Consider the following 19,126-nt stretch of genomic DNA (forward strand, 5'->3'; position numbering starts at 1 on the left):
ATTTCCTATATGTAAGTAATAATTCTATTGACATACTAAATGTTAGATTTGACAATAATAAATAGCTAGTATTTATATTAGCTTAAGGTGTGCAAAGTAAGTATCTCATTTATTCTCATAAAACTCTTGATAGGAAGGCATCAGGATTATTCTTATCTTACAGATAAGGAAATTGAGGCAAAGGTTTAAAATACTTGCTCAGCATCAGCAGATAGTGTTTGAGGGTATATTTGAACTCAGGACTTCTGGAGACAATGTCTAGTACTTTATTCACTACGACACCAAGCTTGGCTACTTGTTCTCAGAATAGATATATTTCCAAATGCATCTATATCTATGTATTCATATCCTTCATCTATATCATTGCACATAATATGACTAATTTGCCTTTTTTCTCCTGTCTTCCAAATGCTTTTCATCCTGGTTTTCATTGTGAATAGAGAAAGGGACTTTTATCCACAAATCTCAAATGATTCAAATTATCTTCACTCACATTGATTCTTTCTTCATTCTAATTTGTCTTTCTAATGTTTTCCACAAAATGAAACACTTAGGTGAAATGAATGAAAATTAAACTACAGTAGAGTCCTACAAATCATCACATTAGAAGACAATTAAAAGTACAATTTAACCTAACAAAACTTTAAAATCTTCCTTTTTAAAATAATGAACAGAAGGAGAGGGAGGAGGAAGAAGGGTATACAAAACCAATACAAAAAGGAATGATATGAATCTATATGACATGTCAAAAATGCTAAGGACATTAAGTTTATTATGGTGTTCAAAGAAAAATGGATTTCTTAATGACATTTGAAAGAAGATAGTGAAGAAGGATAGAAGACAACTGAATGAAATAATAATAATAAGTGGCATGATAATAATGGATAGCATTTATTTGGCATTTTAAAGTTTGCAAAGGACTTTATATACTATAATTCATTTGATTTTCACAACAGGTTTGTAATTATCCCTATTTTGCAGATAAGGAAACAGATTCAGTGGTAACCTGATCATTATTTAGGTCATAAGAGCCTGAGTCAAGATATAAACTCAGGTGTCCCTGACTCCAAATCTGGCATCCTATTCACTAGGACTTAGATGCCTGAAGATGAGACAGAGAAAACCAACACTCAATTTCTAAATTGATTGCTTAACAAATAAAATAATTCTCAAAAATTCTTTAAAAAAGAAAAGGTACAACAAGCACAGGTATGAGGAAAGCTAAGCTTAGGATAACAGAGTAAATAATAGGAAAATACTTGCCTATTTTTTTTTTTTTTTTTTTTTTTTTTTTTTTTTTTTTTTTTTTTTTTTTTTAACTCTCAAAAATAAAGTTAATTTATTTTATTTTAAATCTTTATTAATACATTTTATTTTATCTTTGTTTTAATTTTCAAATATACACCCCCTTCTCTATCCAGAAGGCTATCCTTTATAACAATGATTTTTTTTTTTTTCTGAGGCAGTTGGGATTAAGTGAATTCACTAAGAAAAGTCTTTTTCAGGCCTGGCACTCTATCCACTGATAGCTTCCCTACTGATTTCATATATATATATATATATATTTATATATATATATAAATAATATCAAATTTGATATATATATCAAATAAATGTCAAATTTGAACTCAGGTCCTACTGACTTCAGGACTGGTGCTCTGTCTACTGTACCAACTAGCTGCCTCAACAATGAATTTTTTTTTTTTTTTTTTTTATTATATATATATATATATATTTTATAATATTATCCCTTGTATTCATTTTTCCAATTTACCCCCCCTCCCTCTATTCCCTCCCCCCGACGACAGGCAATACCATATATTTTACATGTGTTACAATATAGTCTAGGTACAATACATGTGTGCGAATATCACTTTCTTGTTGCACAATAAACATTAGAATCCGAAGGTACATGCAACCTGGGCAGACAGATATTAGTGCTAACAATTTTCATTCCCCTCCCAGTGTTTCTTCTCTGGGTGCAGCTACCTCTGTCCATCATTGATCAACTGGAAGTGAGTTGGATCTTCTTTATGTTGATGATTTCCACTTCCATCAGAATACATCCTCATACAGCATTGTTGTTGAAGTGTACAGTGATCTTCTGGTTCTGCTCATTTCACTCAGCATCAGTTGATTTAAGTCTCTCCAGGCCTCTCTATATTCCTCCTGCTGGTCATTTCTTACCGAGCAATAATATTCCATAACCTTCATATACCACAATTTACCCAACCATTCTCCAACTGATGGACATCCATTCATCCTCCAGTTTCTAGCTACAACAAAAAGAGCTGCCACAAACATTTTGGCACATATATGTCTCTTTCCGCTCTTTAGTATTTCTTTGGGATATAATCCCAGTAGTAGCGCTGCTGGGTCAAAGGGTATGCACAGTTTGATAACTTTTTGGGCATAATTCCAGATTGCTCTCCAGAATGGCTGGATTCTTTCACAACTCCACCAGCAATGTATTAGTGTCCCAGTTTCCCCACATCCCCTCCAACATTTGTCATTATTTGTTCCTGTCATCTTAGCCAATCTGACAGGTGTGTAGTGGTATCTCAGAGTGGTCTTAATTTGCATTTCTCTGATCAGTAGTGATTTGGAACACTCTTTCATGTGAGTGGATATAGTTTCAATTTCTTCCTCTGAGAATTGTCTGTTCATATCCTTTGACCATTTATCAATTGGAGAATGGTTCGGTTTCTTATAAATTTGGGTCAGTTCTCTATATATTTTGGAAATGAGACCTTTGTCAGAACCTTTGTTTTTAAAAATATTTTCCCAATTTGTTACTTCCCTTCTAATCTTGTTTGCATTAGTATTATTTGTACAGAAACTTTTTAGTTTGATGTAATCAAAATCTTCTATTTTGTGATCAATAATGATCTCTAGTTCTCCTCTGGTCATAAATTCCTTCCTCCTCCACAAGTCTGAGAGGTAGATTATCCTCTGTTCCTCTAATCTATTTATTATCTCCCTCTTTATGCCTAAATCATGGACCCATTTTGATCTTATCTTGGTATATGGTGTTAAGTGTGGATCCATATCTAATTTCTGCCATACTAATTTCCAGTTTTCCCAACAGTTTTTTCCGAATAATGAATTTTTATCCCTAATGTTGGAATCTTTGGGTTTGTCAAAGATTAGATTGCTATAGATGTACCCTTTTTTGTCCTTTGTATCTAATCTGTTCCACTGATCTACCGGTCTATTTCGTAGCCAATACCAAATGGTTTTGGTGACTGCTGCTATATAATATAGCTTTAGATCAGGTACACTTAGACCACCTTCCTCTGAGTTTTTTTTCATTAGTTCCCTTGCAATTCTTGACCTTTTATTCTTCCATATGAATTTTGTTGTTATTTTTTCTAGGTCATTAAAATAGTTTCTTGGGAGTCTGATTGGTATAGCACTAAATAAATAGATTAGTTTGGGGAGTATTGTCATCTTTATTATATTCGCTCGGCCTATCCAAGAGCACTGAATGTCTTTCCAATTATTTAAATCTGATTTTATTTTTGTGGCAAGTGTTTTGTAATTTTTCTCATATAATTCCTGACTTTTCTTTGGTAGATGGATTCCCAAATATTTTATACTCTCAACATTTGTTTGGAATGGAATTTCTCTTTGTATCTCTTGCTGTTGCATTTTGTTAGTGATATATAAAAATGCCGAGGATTTATGTGGATTTATTTTGTATCCTGCCACTTTGCTGAAATTTTGAATTATTTCTAGTAGTTTTTTAGCAGAGTCTTTGGGGTTCTCTAAGTATACCATCATGTCATCTGCAAAAAGTGATAGTTTGATTTCCTCATTTCCTACTCTAATTCCTTGAATCTCTTTCTCGGCTCTTATTGCCGAGGCTAGCGTTTCTAGTACTATATTGAATAGTAATGGTGATAGTGGGCAACCTTGTTTCACTCCTGATCTTACTGGGAAAGGTTGCAGTTTATTTCTATTGCATATTATGCTTACTGACGGTCTTAAATATATACTCCTGATTATTCTAAGGAATAATCCATTTATTCCTATACTCTCAAGAGTTTTTAGTAGGAATGGATGTTGGATTTTGTCAAATGCTTTTTCTGCATCTATTGAGATGATCATATGGTTCTTATTAATTTGATTATTAATATGGTCAATTATATTAATAGTTTTCCTAATATTAAACCAGCCCTGCATTCCTGGAATAAATCCTACTTGATCATAGTGTATTATCTTGGAGATGATTTTCTGAAGTCTTTTTGCTAATATCTTATTTAAGATTTTAGCATCAATATTCATTAAGGAGATTGGTCTATAATTTTCTTTCTCAGTTTTCGATCTACCAGGTTTAGGTATCAGTACCATGTCTGTGTCATAAAAGGAGTTTGGTAGGACTCCTTCATCCCCTATTTTTTCAAATAATTTATATAACATTGGGGCTAATTGTTCTTTAAATGTTTGGTAGAATTCACATGTGAATCCATCTGGCCCTGGGGATTTTTTCCTGGGGAGTTGATTAATAGCTTGTTCTATTTCTTTTTCTGAAATGGGACTATTTAAGCAATTTATCTCCTCCTCTGTTAATCTAGGGAGCCTATATTTTTGGAGAAAGTCATCCATTTCACTTAAGTTATCAAATTTATTGGCATAAAGTTGGGCAAAGTAACTCCTTATTATTTCTCTAATTTCCTCTTCATTGGTGGAAAGATCCCCCTTTTCATTTGTAAGACTATCAATTTGATTTTCCTCTTTCTTTTTTTTGATCAAATTTACCAAAGGTTTATCTATTTTATTGGCTTTTTCATAAAACCAACTCTTGGTTTTATTTATTAATTCAATAGTTTTTTTACTTTCAATTTTATTGATTTCTCCTTTTAATTTTTGTATTTCGAGTTTAATTTTTGGTTGGGGGTTTATAATTTGGTCTTTTTCTAGCCTTTTAAGTTGTAAGCCCAATTCGTTAATCTTCTCTTTCTCAATTTTCTTCAAATAAGCCTCTAAAGATATAAAATTTCCCCTTATTACTGCTTTAGCTGCATCCCAAAGATTTTGATATGATGTCTCATCATTATCATTATCTTGGGTGAAATTGTTAATTGTTTCTATAATTTGCTCTTTCACCCAGTCATTCTTTAAGATGAGATTATTCAGTTTCCAATTACTTTTTGGTCTATTTACCCCTAACTTTTTACTGAATGTAGCTTTTATTGCATTGTGATCTGAGAAGAAGGCATTTATTATTTCTGCCTTCCTACATTTAATTTTGAGATCTTTATGTCCTAATATATGGTCAATTTTTGTATAGGATCCATGAACTGCTGAGAAGAAAGTATATTCCTTCCTATTGCCATTCAGTTTTCTCCAAAGGTCTATCATACCTAGTTTTTCTAATGTTCTATTTACTTTTTTAATTTCTTTCTTGTTTGTTTTGTGGTTTGATTTGTCTAAATCTGAGAGTGCTAGGTTGAGATCTCCCACTATTATAGTTTTACTGTCTATTTCTTCTTGCAGTTCTCTTAACTTTTCCTTTAGAAAGTTAGATGCTATACCACTTGGTGCATATATGTTTAATATTGATATGGCTTCATTATTTATGCTACCTTTCAGCAGGATATAGTTTCCTTCCTTATCTTTTTTAACGAGATCTACTTCTGCTTTTGCTTGATCTGAGATAAGGATAGCTACCCCTGCTTTTTTGGCTTTACCTGAAGCATAATAAGCTCTGTTCCAACCTTTTACCTTTACTCTGTATGTATCTCCCTGCTTTAAGTGTGTTTCCTGTAGACAACATATTGTAGGGTTCTGCTTTTTGATCCAATCTGCTATCCGTCTCCGTTTGATGGGATCGTTCATCCCATTTACATTTACAGTTAAAATTACTAATTCTGTATTTCCTGCCATCGTATTATCCCCAGATTATACTTTTTTCCCTTGACCCCCCTGATCCCCCTCCCCGATATTTAATTTACAAACCCCCCTTGTGACGCGCAACCCTCCCTCTTTTTTTTTTTTAGGATCCCTCCCCCCTCCCTCCAAGTCCCTTCACTTATTCTCCTTTTCCTTTCCCCTTTTCCTCTCCCCCCTTTTAATGAGGTGAGAGAAAATTCTCTGAAAAACAGATATGTTAATTATTTACTCTTTGAGCCTCTTCTGATGAGAGTAAGATTCACACAATGATTCTCCCCCTCACTAAGTTCCCTCAGATATGGTGTATTTTCTATGTCTCTTCCTGGGATGTAGTTTCCCTCTTTTTATCACTCCTTCCCCTTTTTCTGAACCGACCTCCTTCCCTTTACCACACCCCCCTTTTTTTCTTTTATATCAGTAAAATCAAATTATCCTTGAGTATTTTTTATATACCCACAACAAAGTTACAGTTCTCAAGGGTTCTGTGTACCTTTTTCTGTTTCTCTTCAGTCTTGTGGATGTAGATCAAATTTTTTGTTTAAGTCTGGTTTTTTTCTTAGAAACATATAGAATTCCTCTGTTTCATTGAATGACCATCTTCTTCCATGGAAAAAGATGCTAAACTTAGCTGGGTAGTTCATTCTTGGTTGCAGTCCTTGATCTTTTGCCTTTCGGAATATCAGGTTCCAGGCCCTTCTATCTTTTAATGTGGAGGCAGCCAGATCTTGGGTGACCCTTATTGTGGCACCTTGGTATTTAAATTGTTTTTTTCTAGCTGCTTGCAGGATTTTCTCCTTTGTGTGGTAATTCTGCAGCTTAGCCACAATATTCCGTGGTGTTCTTTTTTTAGGGTCTATTTCAGAAGGAGTTCGATGAATTCTTTCCACATCTACTTTCCCTTCTGTTTCTATTATCTCTGGACAGTTCTCTTTGATAATTTCCTGTAAAATAGAATCTAGGCTCTTTTTTTGGTCATAGTTTTCTGGAAGTCCAATAATCCGCAGATTATCTCTCCTAGATCTATTTTCCAGGTCTATAGATTTTCCCAGTAAGTATTTGACGTTGTTCTCCAGCTTCTCATTTTTTTTGTTTTGTTTGACTGATTCTTGGGTTCTCTGTGAATCATTCATTTCTATTTGTTCCATCCTGACTTTTAAGGAGTTATTTTCTTCTTTCACAGTTTTTAGTTCTTTTTGTAAATGCCCAATTTCGTTTTTAAATGAATTATTTTGCTCTATTGAATTTTTTTCCATTTCCCTAATTTTTTTTTTTTGAGAATTATTTTCTTTTTCCAATTCAGAAATTCTATTTTCTTGAGACTTTTTTATCTTTTCCAATTCAGAAATCCTACTTTCCTGTGTTTTTTTAACCTTTTCTAATTCACTAATTTTGTTTCCCTGCATCTCCTGTGAATTCTTTATTTTTTCCAACTCCAATTTCAGGACGTTGTTACTCTCTATCATAACTTCTCTTTCCTTTCCCCATTTTTCTTCGATCTCCCTCAATTTCTTAAGAGCTTCTTCTAGGAGAGAGTTATGTGATGGGGGGCAGGAATCGTTCCCCTTTAGGTTGTTATCTTCTGAATCTTTGCTGTTAACTTCCTCGGGGTTGGATACCCGCTCTTTCTCTGTATAGAAAGAATCTATAGTTTTTCTAGCTTTTTTGCTCATACTTAAAAAATGTTTTGGGGTCTGTCCCTGGGGTAGGAAATTATTTACTTCTTTACCAGCTTCCTCCCAGACGGGATGGATGCAGCGGCCCCTGCGCCCGCGCTAAGAGAGAGCTCTGGGAGAGAGTTCCCCACCCCCTCCCTGGAAGCGCCTCAGAGGTGATTAGCACTGCTGTGCTTCGAGGGCGTAGAATAGTGAAGACAGCAAGAAGCTCAGCCTATGTGTCCGGGTGGGGAGTGGACGTCTGCAGCAGGTGACGTGAGAAGCCCCTGCGCTCAAACTGGAAGTGTCTGCCAGAAACCGCGGTCCCTAGTTCAAAGGTTCCGCTTCTCTGGGACTTCCTGGAGCTGAGTTCCACTCCCTCCAGCTAAGCTAGGCAGTGTGTGTTGCCTTGGGCCGTATCCACCCACTTGTCAGTCTCTTAACTATTCTCAGGAGGTAGCTGAGGCCACACCCCCTGGTGCAGAGTCTGCCGAGTCACCCCCAGGGTGGGGGGTGGGGGGGGAAATCTAATCTGAGTTTTAAAATATTTTGGCTTTCTCTTCTGAACTGCTAAATAATTAGCAGAGAAGAGCTAACAGCCTGTGCCAGATTCCTTTACCTCAGTGGCTTCTCTGATCCCAGAGCCCCTCCCAGCGCAATGGGCGCAGTGTGCCCCTACCCCACCGTCTGTGCTGGTCTTTCTTATTCCTCCCCTGAGAACTGACCTTTCCTGTTGAAACTCCAGATTCTCTTCAGCTGGTAAGTCGTGCTTCCAGTCCTTGTGGTATCTGTCAGTCCTGAGCTAATTTTGAGACTTAATTTATCTAATTGGTTGTGAGGGAGTGAGGACGTTCACTGAGTAGTGTGTTTCCTCTCCGCCATCTTGGCTCCGCCCCCCAACAATCAATACTTGCCTATTTTGAGTAAGTTTAAATATGAAGAAGATTATTATGTAATAAACAAAGGAAAATAAATCCACAAATATGATTGCTGATGCACTTTAAATATTAAAAAATAATATTAATGATAAAATATGCTCAGTGAATTAGTGTAGTGAATAGAGACTGACCCTGGAATTGGGAGGCCCTGAATTCAGATCTTGTCTGAGACTCTTAACAACTTTGGGCAAGTCACTTCAACCCTTGATTGCCTCACAAAATAATAACAATAATGAAATTATGAAGGATAGAAAAAGGATACCAAATGGTTATAGAGGGATGTTTCATTCTGACTTTCAAAGTGCTATTTCTGACACATAATAGTTTAATCTCTTAAAGCCTCAAGCAAATCACTATGGCTATCAGTATTAGATAAACTGGGCATTTGTATTACATTGGGAGTTTCCTACATAGATAAAATTCACAGGTCTGACATTCTTTATTTCCCATCCAAAAAGCAGTACAAGATGATGGGAATCATGGAGGGCAACCACCATTCACTTTTGTAACATTATTTGATAACACTATTGAAGATAGTATATGTAATCACTAATATGATTCATCGTTTTATATTAATTACAATAGTTTTTATTTATAAAAATAAATAATATGTTATTACAATATATAATATAATAAATAATAATAATAAAAATAAATAATAGCCTTTTTTTTGTTGTTTTACAAAATGCTTTCTTTAAAACCACCATAAAAATAATTGCTATAAATACTGTTGTTTGTATTTTATGGAGAGTAAGATTGAGACTCCTGTTATGTGACTTTTGAGTAGCTACACTGCTATTTTTTGCCACATCTGTGACTCAAACTCAAGTTGTTTTATTGAGGACAATAATCCAAGCCTTCCTCATAAGTGCTAAAGGATTTATATTATGTATTATAAGAAAGTTGGTACATTTAGTACCTCTCTTCTGAATTCCAAATGCACTTCTTAAATTGTTACTGGGGGTGGCATGAGCCATAAAAATTGATAAAGAGAAGTTTTAGTTTCAGTTTTCTCTATAAAGGAGAATAGTGTTTAAAGGTTTAAATAGTTTAACATTTTAAACTGACGAACACAGTTGTTAACAAGAGTTCATATCAAAGATAAGTGAAAGAATAATAAGAAAGCAACTAAAAGGAACTCATTAAAGAAGTCCTATACTATTCTAAGGTTTATTGTAATCACCATATCATCCTAAAACATGAGTATGTAGAAAAAATAGCTGTCTATAAGGGACCCAACTTCAACTATTTCAAAAGTATGTGTTCCAAAAGATACCTGTGAACATATTCTTTATTTGTTTTTGATAAGAGGATTAAAGTCCCTCTTTTGTTGCATCTTTCAATGTGTTTTGCATTTATTAAAATATATTTTAATTGTAATTATAATTATAAAGACAAGTACCACATTTTTACACAGTTGATATTATTTATGTGTATATATTACTTTAAATTTTTTTTCCCTCTCTTCATCAATATATGTAAAAAAATCATTGATGAAAGTTTATTCCACATATTTTTACTAAGGATACATTTTAATGTGGTCTAAGAATCCTCATTATACTACTCATTACTTAAGTAATGTTAATTTCTACATTTCAACTCATTAAGTTTCAGTTTTCTCACCTGTAAAATGAGATACTGGACTAATTGGTTTGAGTATCTAGCTTAATTCTGAATTACTATGAAAACAGTGCATTATCTTTTAAGTAGTATTGGCTATCTTCTGTGTATATTTGGTTAGGGTTGTTACATCCAATTTATCTTCTTAACTGTCATTTACAATTTCCTTTATAGTATATTTAACACAGTGTAGATGGAGAATTATGATCACTCCATTATCAAATTAATGAGTCTGTAGCTATTAAAAAAGTCAGTTCCATTTCAATTCTATTTGTTCTAATTTCATGAATCCTCTTACAGTATTCTGTCTCAGTTCTGCCTCATGCCAAGATTTCTAGAAGCTTGTTTTCCCTTCTAACCCTTTTGGTGTTGGATTTTTTTGTTTTGTTTTGTTTTGTTTTTTGTTTTTGCTAATAATATTTCTAATCCTCTTGTTTTTCTTTGTAATGGTTTGCAAATAAAGTTTGTTCTCTTAACTGTTCTAGCCTCTAACTATAATTTTTCTTGGCTTGGCATTGAAATTCTATTTAGTGATTGAATAAATTTCTTACCTTTTTTGGTTAGCCTTTCTTTTAATTGTTTAAATTAATTAATCTTCCACATAAAATAATAGCAAGGAACATTTACATAGCACTTACTACGTGACAAGTAAATGCTAAATGCTCTACAAGCATGATCTTATTTGTTCTTCACAACAGCCTGGGGAGATGTTATTATTCCCATTGCACTGAGGAGGAAACTAAGGCAAACATAGGTTAATATGTTGTCTGGGGTCACTCAACTAGTGTCTGAGGATGGATTTGAAGTCAGGGTCTCTCTAATTCCAGGTCTAATTACTGTATCACCTAGCTGCCCTGAAAATAATTATTAATAATTGCTAATAATTGTCCATTTTTTTTATTTCTAAGAGTCAACTAGACTCTTTAAACAGAGTAGCTCTTGTGGTTCCCTGGGGAATCATAGTATGATTCTGTGGAGTTCATGATCCAATACAAAAAATGTGTTATTAACCTATTGCAAGGTAAGAAGATGGATAACATTTCACCTCATTGTGATTGCTAGTCATGGCCTATTTCTCTAAAGCCAATATCTTATCCAATATCTCTCCTTTCTTGTTGGGCTTTCTCTCCTCAGAGTAGATATATTTTAATAACAGTTCACCCATCTCACAGTTCAAATGCCTCTGGAAATTTAATTACCCTCCCCACATAACACTCATAACTTTATAAAATTTGTCTGGCCTCAGACAGTTATGTGATCTGGGTAAGTCACTAAACCCTGTTTGCTTCTGGGAAGAAGTTTTTCCCAAATCACCTCTTGAATATGGGAATTGTCCCTGAATGATGAAGTTAACTCTGTGCTCTATGGCTATTACAATAAAAGCATTTCCTCCTTTTTATTATGTGTGGGTTAAAGTAAGTCACACAGATTGAGCAAGCAGAGATGGGTTATAACAGCATTACATCATCTTGTACCTATAACCCACCAAATTTCTAAAATTCCCTATAATTTTTTTCTGGCACTCTCCCTAGCCCACTTAGCTATAACTTTATCCCATATATTAAACTAATTACCAAATTTTGTAATTTTTATATCATATATTTGTCCCTCTCTTTCTAATCACAAGGCCAACACCTAATTCAACCCATAATCCTGTAATATTATGACACACTAGTTCCATCAAAAGATTGGGAGCTACTGACTTGCCATTACTCACTTGCATCTATCCTCCACATGACTTTTTTTATGAAATAAAATTAGACTATATTTTGCCTTTAATTATTTAGTGTACATTGCCACTGATGCTTGAGACCTGGAAAAGACTTTAGCTTAAAAAGGCCAAAGTCTCCCACTTTAAAAGGTCAAAAGGGCTATTACTACTTTGATCTAGTTTTGCCACTGAACAGCAATATTGGAGGAGATAGGCTGATGATTCTGTACTCTTTTGCCTTACTTAAATTCAATTCACTTGCAAGTCAAGACATCATCTTCCTTATATTACTGGTCCTCTTCAAGAATGAAGGATGAACACCTTCACACAATTGTCAAAATGATTATCCTAAAGTTCAACAGTAAATATTTCTCCCTCAATCAATAAACTTCAGTAACTCCCTATTAATTCTTGGATTGATTATTTCATTTGTAACATTCTTTTTTAGCTTTCAAATTTTTGTATAAGCTTTATAATGTGCATAAAAATAAGTAGAGTAGTATGTGAATAATATGATGATAATGACATTATAATATAATAATATATAAACAAGCACAAAGTTACATGATCAAAAATGGTTTTGTTTATAGCTTTTCATTAAAAAGAGACCACTGGATTAATTAAATTTGTTTTGTAACCGATTGATGTATAAATAATTTCTTCTCTATTATTTTTTCTGATATGATGGAGATTGTTGCCCTTTGAGATTTTGAATAACTAAAAAAAGACAATTCCAAAATGAATTACCTATTTGTTAATAGCCATTTTCCATTCATTAAGATATAATCAATTTTATTTTTGTTTATGTGATGCCATTTAATTCCCTTCACACCCAGATACTTGTGATAACACTACATAGACATAAGACTTCCAAAGAATTAGGTAGTTAGGAGTACAGTGGTTCGAGCACTGGGTTTAGAATCAGGAAGACATCTTCCTGAATTCACATCTGGCTTCAGACAATTATGTGACTTAGATAAGTCACTGAACTCTGCTAAAATTCTTTACCTGTAAAATGAGCTGAGAAGGAAATGGCAAACCATTCTACTATCTTTGCCAAGAAAACCCACAAATATGGTCACAATTCAAGCCTTTATTGCTTCATTTGTTAATTCCATTTAATTTTTTTTTTCATCAGACTCCCCTATGTCTACATTTATATTCCAATAACAAAATATAAATTTTGAGAATATCTTAAGTTTTTCTGCAATACATATTAACATGTAGGTTGTAACTACGATAGTGTACTTGCATATTATATTGAACATGGATCTTGTAAGGCAAATGATAATGACAGATCCTGTGAACTTGTGTTTCTTCTTCTGATGAATGAGATTAAATCAGCTCTCACAATTACTTTTTTCTCCTTCCCTGGAAAAATCTGTGAGCCATCTTTGCTTTTAGTTGAAGCTTATGTATATTTCATCTCTATTAATAACTTTAAGGTCAATATGGAAATTGTTTACTTTGTCCAGTAGTCTATATACTGATTATTGGATAAATATCTCAAAAATGTCATTAAATACACCCACTTTCCTTTTTTCATTTTTCTTCAACTATTGCTGCAGAAATAGAATATGGCCACAAAGAGCTGAAATAATTTTTTGTATTTTTATCTATTTTGTGAGTCTCCTAGATCAAATAATTTTTTTATAAATAGCCTTTTGCAATGTTAGGTCTTTCTATAGTAGACAGTCTATAGTCAAAATCATATTTGAAACTCTTTGAACTTGTTAAAGGAGCAGCTAAGTGGTGCAACGAATGAAAAACTTGTACCTAGTTAAAATCTAGTCTCAGACATTTACTAGCTGTGTCACTCACAGCTAGCTTACTTATGCAAGTTACTTAATCTATTTTCATCAATAAAATGAGGTTTCCTCCACTGTAAAATGATCTGGAATCCCCAAAAGGGGTCATAAGGAGTGACTGAAACATGACAAACAACTGAAGAAGTGCTTATCAGAACCTATTAGAGTTTTTGCTATACCTACATTGATCTCAAGAATTCAGGATTACATTATGTCTAAACCTTGATGAGTCATGGAAATTGTACATTTTTCTCTTAAACAGTAACGGATTCTACACTTATCTTTCTACTCATGTGCTCTCGTGACAATTGGATAACCGGATTTTCCTTTTGTACCTTTGTGGAATCACTTAGTCTTGTAACTAATGGGACAGATTGCTTGACAAAATACATGCTCCCATTCAAATGGATTATGGGGAGGAGAAGAAGAGAAACCTTCTGAGGTTATACATGCAGAATTGTAAATTAGGAAGCAAAAGCTGGGAAAAGAGCCATGATTAGATGTAGTCACCTATATATAGGTAGATTAAACATAAGTCATGCAAAACCAGAAGGTATTCAGCATTAACTGAATACTAACACACACACACACACACACACACACACACACACACACACACACACACACACACACCCTCCACTGCAGATCCCAATGCAATGATTTTTCATTTCATGTCTCTATTTCAGCTCTCTATTTCCCTCTTTCTGGGGCATGGGGGTAGATCAGAAACTGAAGTGTTTTCCCTTGGGTAAAAGAAAAGTCTGTTTCTTTAAAGTGTGTTGAACTTTCATTATTTATATCATTACTTTGTCTCTTAAGACAGAAATTATCATAGATTTTTAACTACAGGCATTGCTAAGAATATGCACTGAGAATGCAGCTAAAATAAGAAAATTAGAAGACTAGAGTGTGTATGTGTGTGTGTGTGTAACTCTTCTTGCCAGAACAGCAGCACAAAATCACATTATTGATAGACATTTATATGTGTTAAATCTAATAATTAATTAGATAATACACAATATTTATAATTATTGACTAAATTAGCTCTTTCAAGTTTCAATTTTTCTTTCAAATGAAATGCATATCAATTTCTGAGATCATTACACTACAATCATGTACCTAAGAATACTTAACATTGATTCTTGTAGAAAATATATCATTTTAAAATAATCTATTTATGTATGAATATATATGAGTATATGAGCATATATATATACACAAATTTAAATGTTAACAAAATGATTTGTAACTTGCTTGCCTTTAATTTTATCAAAGTTAAAAATCTTTAACATGCAAGTTAAGTAGGGCAACTTTAATTGACTTAACATAAAGGTATGTTATAGTATTTGATATCCCCAAAATCTTAATGTAGTTGTAAGCTTTAACAGATTATAGCAGTGCTTTGAACTTTGAAACATCTTGTTATTTACCTTTGTTGACTGAATTTTTCATATGCATACAAATGTATTTTTAAAAAGTAATAGTATACTGTGTTGGTGTTTTTTTCTCACTATTATTCCTTTTTTTTTTAAAAAATGAACTTAATTTTCATAAAAGTTTGAGTGTTTTCATTTAAAATATTTCAAAATTATACTGTTTAACATAACAACATTGGAAAATAACCTAACTTTGAATTCACCTTTGTGTTTTGTCCCCAAATCTTTTTATTTGGCTCCTAACATTTGTCTAAGGTAGCTATACTTTTCATTTTCATGAAAATCTTATTATTATAGGAAGCATGGCATGAAAGTAGGAGAATGAGGAGAAATAATAATTGGGTGCTGAGATTTCATGTTAGCATAGTATAACAACAGTTATTCCCATATTATTAATTATCTTTAATGGAAATGAAATGGCAATCATACCCTTTTAGGAACTTGAATAAATATGACCTTTATATAAACTATTAATTCTCATAGAGTGAGGATAATATATAAACTTGCAAAAGGTAAAATATCAATAAACACACTATATTTCCCCCAAAAAAACTACTTAAATGCAGTTTTAGAGAGCCTTGTTTCCTAAATTGTTGACATTTTTAATACTATACTAAGTATTAACAAAATGCCATTATAATTACAATAGTATTATTCATAATTCATTTTATATTTACTTTGTGGAATGTCATCAATGTTTGGGATTCTTTTATTTATTTTTAAAATCCAACTGAAGTCTTATTTTCTTATTTTTGATATTCATCACTATTGCATTTTAAATAACAAATGAAAACAAATATTTGCATTTCTTTCCATTAAATTATTTTATCTACCCTCAAATACTTAAAAAGAACTATTGCAAAATAAAGACATAAGACTGCTTTTACCTGTCTATTAGGCCACATAAGTCTATCTGAAGGTCACTGAAATTCCCAAAGATGCTCTGTTGTACTGAAATCAGATCCACAACTTTGTTGCTAATGGAAATCTGTCTCATACATCCCTGAAAACCACCAAAAGGATTTTTACATTCGTAGTCAGAGCTGGTATTAGGACAACCTGAATACAAAAAAAGGAAAAATCATTATAGTAGTAATAGTAGTAATAGTAGCAGTAGTAGCAGTAGTAGCAGTAGTTGTAGTAGTAGTAGTAGTAGTAGTAGTAGTAATAGTAATAGTAGTAGTAGTAGTATGTTGTTGTTGTTGCTGTTGTTTCTGCTGCTGTAGTAAGTTAGAAATCAACACCATTAGTTCATGATTTATGTTTTCTATTTTATACTCCTTTTGAATATTCTTTGTAGGAAATAAAGAGTTGTTTCAACACTATAAAAATCAGGAAAAAATACAATCAATGAAAAATAAATGGGGATGTAATATACAAGGCTGGTGCTATAGAATAAAAGGATTATTGCAGTCAAGCATTTCTAACAAATACTTTATGAAAAACAAAACAAAACGGGCCAAGTAGCTTGGCCTGAAATGCAAATATTAATGAGTTATTATTAATACTCAAACAGAATCATTATGTTCTTCCCCAACACCCCACATTATTCTCTGATTTTCTTCCAGATCAATGTTCCCAAAGTATACACAATTTTATTCAAAGAATTCTTAGGAGAAAATAATTTTATAAACTATAAAACATTATACTAAATTTTATTGCTATTATTGTGTTATTAACCACCATTTATTTATTTAATAATGTATTAAACATTGAGTGCTAAGAACTAGAAAGACAAATGCAAAAAATGAAAAGCCTCTGCCCTCAAGGAGCTTACATGCTCTTAAAGAGAAATAACATTAATGTCTCTCTGTCTCTGTCTGTCTCTCTCTCTCTCTCTTTCTCTCTCCCTTTTGCAAACCATTCAGAATATTTTGATGTGATTTTGTGCTTTCTTTCTGCTTCATCAGGTGTAAATAGATTTTATTTTTTCTTGCAATATTTGTTCATGGATGGACTCATTTCACTGTGGTGGTCATAATCTCTATATTATTGATATTTTCACTGCATTTTTAAGCTATGTGAATTTGGATTGGAAGGTGGAGAAAATGGAGATTAGTAGACCAAATACAAAGCTATTGAAGAAACAAGGTTATCCACTATCACCATTACTATTCAATATTTTATTAGAAATGTTAATTTTGGCAACAAGTGAAGAAAAAGAGATGAAAGTGATGCTGTTTGAGTGATCCAGATTAGTGGCTATAAGAGAATTGTTAAGAATCCTCTTTAAATCGGCAGCAGGTTTTAGGAGGGAAAGAATTCACTCATTCCCAAATTATTAGTTGCAAAATGGAAGTTTATTGTTAGATAGAAATCAGTTTACCAAGAGATTGACTTCTATAGTGGCAGATCTATGGAAAATGGAGTTTTGCGCTGAGAATGCAGTTCTCAGTGAACAGAAGGTCCTGGCAACAAAGGGAACTACCAAGGTCCACCTGCAAAGACTTTAGTTGATGGAAGCTATTATATTGAGTGTCTTGGTGGGGGCTGGGAGAGCCCAAGCAGATCAGACCCAGTGGGGGCTAGTGGGTAGAGTCCCAAATTGGCTCATCTATAAGCTGAGTTTCAGCTTGAGCTGGAATTTGAATAAAATTGAATAAAAGATCTTTAATTGAATAGGGTTGGAATTCTTTTGCTCAGAATCAGCCCCACCTAGATAACAGAATGAAACTGTTTGTCTTGTTTCCCTTGGGCAGGGTTCCTCACTGAGGCAGAGTTGAAGGAAATTTTCTCCTTCAAGGATTTTTAGAGTTTTGGGGTCCCTTCTTCAAAAGGAATGAGAAAACCAAATTTTCACTCTTTGCAGATGATATGATGGCATTATTAGAAATCCCTAGAGAATCAACTAAAAAACTATTAGAAACAATTAAAACTTTAGCAAATTTGCAGGACACAAAATAAATCCACATAAGACATCAGCATTTTTAGATATTACCAATAAAGTTCAGCAGCAAGAGATACAAAGGGAAATTTCATTTAAAATAACTGTCAATAGTATAAAATATTTGGGAAGCTATCTGCCAAGAGAAAGTCAGGAACTATAAGAACACAACTACAAAATACTTTCCACACAAATAAAGTCATATCTAATCAATTTGAAAAATATCAAATGCTCATGGATAGGCCAACCCAATATATTAAAAATAACAATACTACCTAAATTAATCTAATTATTTAGTTCCATACCAATCAAACTCCCAAGAAATTATTTAACAGATCTAGAAAAAAATAATAACAAAGTTCCTCTGGAAGAACAAAAAGTCAAGAATTTCAAGGAATTAATAAAAAAAAAAATGCCAATGAAGGTGGCCAAGCTGTACCAGACCTAAAATTATTATAAAACAGCAGTCATCAAAACTTTTTGGTACTGGTAAGCAATACAATAGTTGATCAGTGAAAAAGGTTAAGTTCACAGGACAAAATAGTCAATGACTATTGCAATCTAGTGTTTGACAAACCCAAATATCCCAGCTTTTGGGATAAAAACTCACTATTTAACAAAAACTGCTGGGAAAATTGGAAATTAGTATGGCAAAAACTAGGCATTGACCCACACCTAACACCACATACCAAGATAAGGTCTAATTGGGTTCATGATTTAGACAAAAAATGTGATATTATGAGCAAATTAAAACAACAACAACAACAACAACAAAGGATAGTTTATCTCTCAGATCTTAAAAAAGGAATTTGTAGACAAAGAAGAACTGGAACTCATTATTGAATACCAAATACATAATTTTAATTATATTAAGTTAAAAAGTTTTGGTACAAACAAAACTAATGTGTACAAGATTATAAGGGAAGAAATAAATTAGGAAAATATTTTTACATTTAAGTGTTCTGATAAAGGCATCATTTCTAAATTATAAGAGAATTGACTCAAATTTATATGAATTCAGGCTATTGTACAATTGAGAAATGGTCAAAGAATATGAACAGACAATTTTCAAATAAAGAAAATGAAACCATTTTTAGTCGTATGGAAAGGTGCTTTAAATCACTTTTGATCAGAGAAATGCAAATTAAGACAACTCTGAGGCACCACTATATACCTCTCAGA

The 19,126-nt window shown here is 33.0% G+C and overlaps 1 protein-coding gene across 3 annotated transcripts in view; it reads right to left on the minus strand.

Moving 5' to 3' along the window:
• Nucleotides 1-19,126, minus strand: part of CNTNAP4 (contactin associated protein family member 4) — a 641,498-nt gene that overhangs the window by 146,023 nt on the left and 476,349 nt on the right. For all 3 annotated transcript variants that reach the window (XM_074281700.1, XM_074281701.1, XM_074281702.1), the window contains one exon: nt 15,948-16,119. In XM_074281700.1, the coding sequence (XP_074137801.1) occupies nt 15,948-16,119 (172 nt within the window). The remainder of the gene's footprint in view (nt 1-15,947; nt 16,120-19,126) is intronic.

Source organism: Sminthopsis crassicaudata, chromosome 1, assembly GCF_048593235.1.
Source record: "Sminthopsis crassicaudata isolate SCR6 chromosome 1, ASM4859323v1, whole genome shotgun sequence".
NCBI classification, from domain to species: domain Eukaryota; kingdom Metazoa; phylum Chordata; class Mammalia; order Dasyuromorphia; family Dasyuridae; genus Sminthopsis; species Sminthopsis crassicaudata.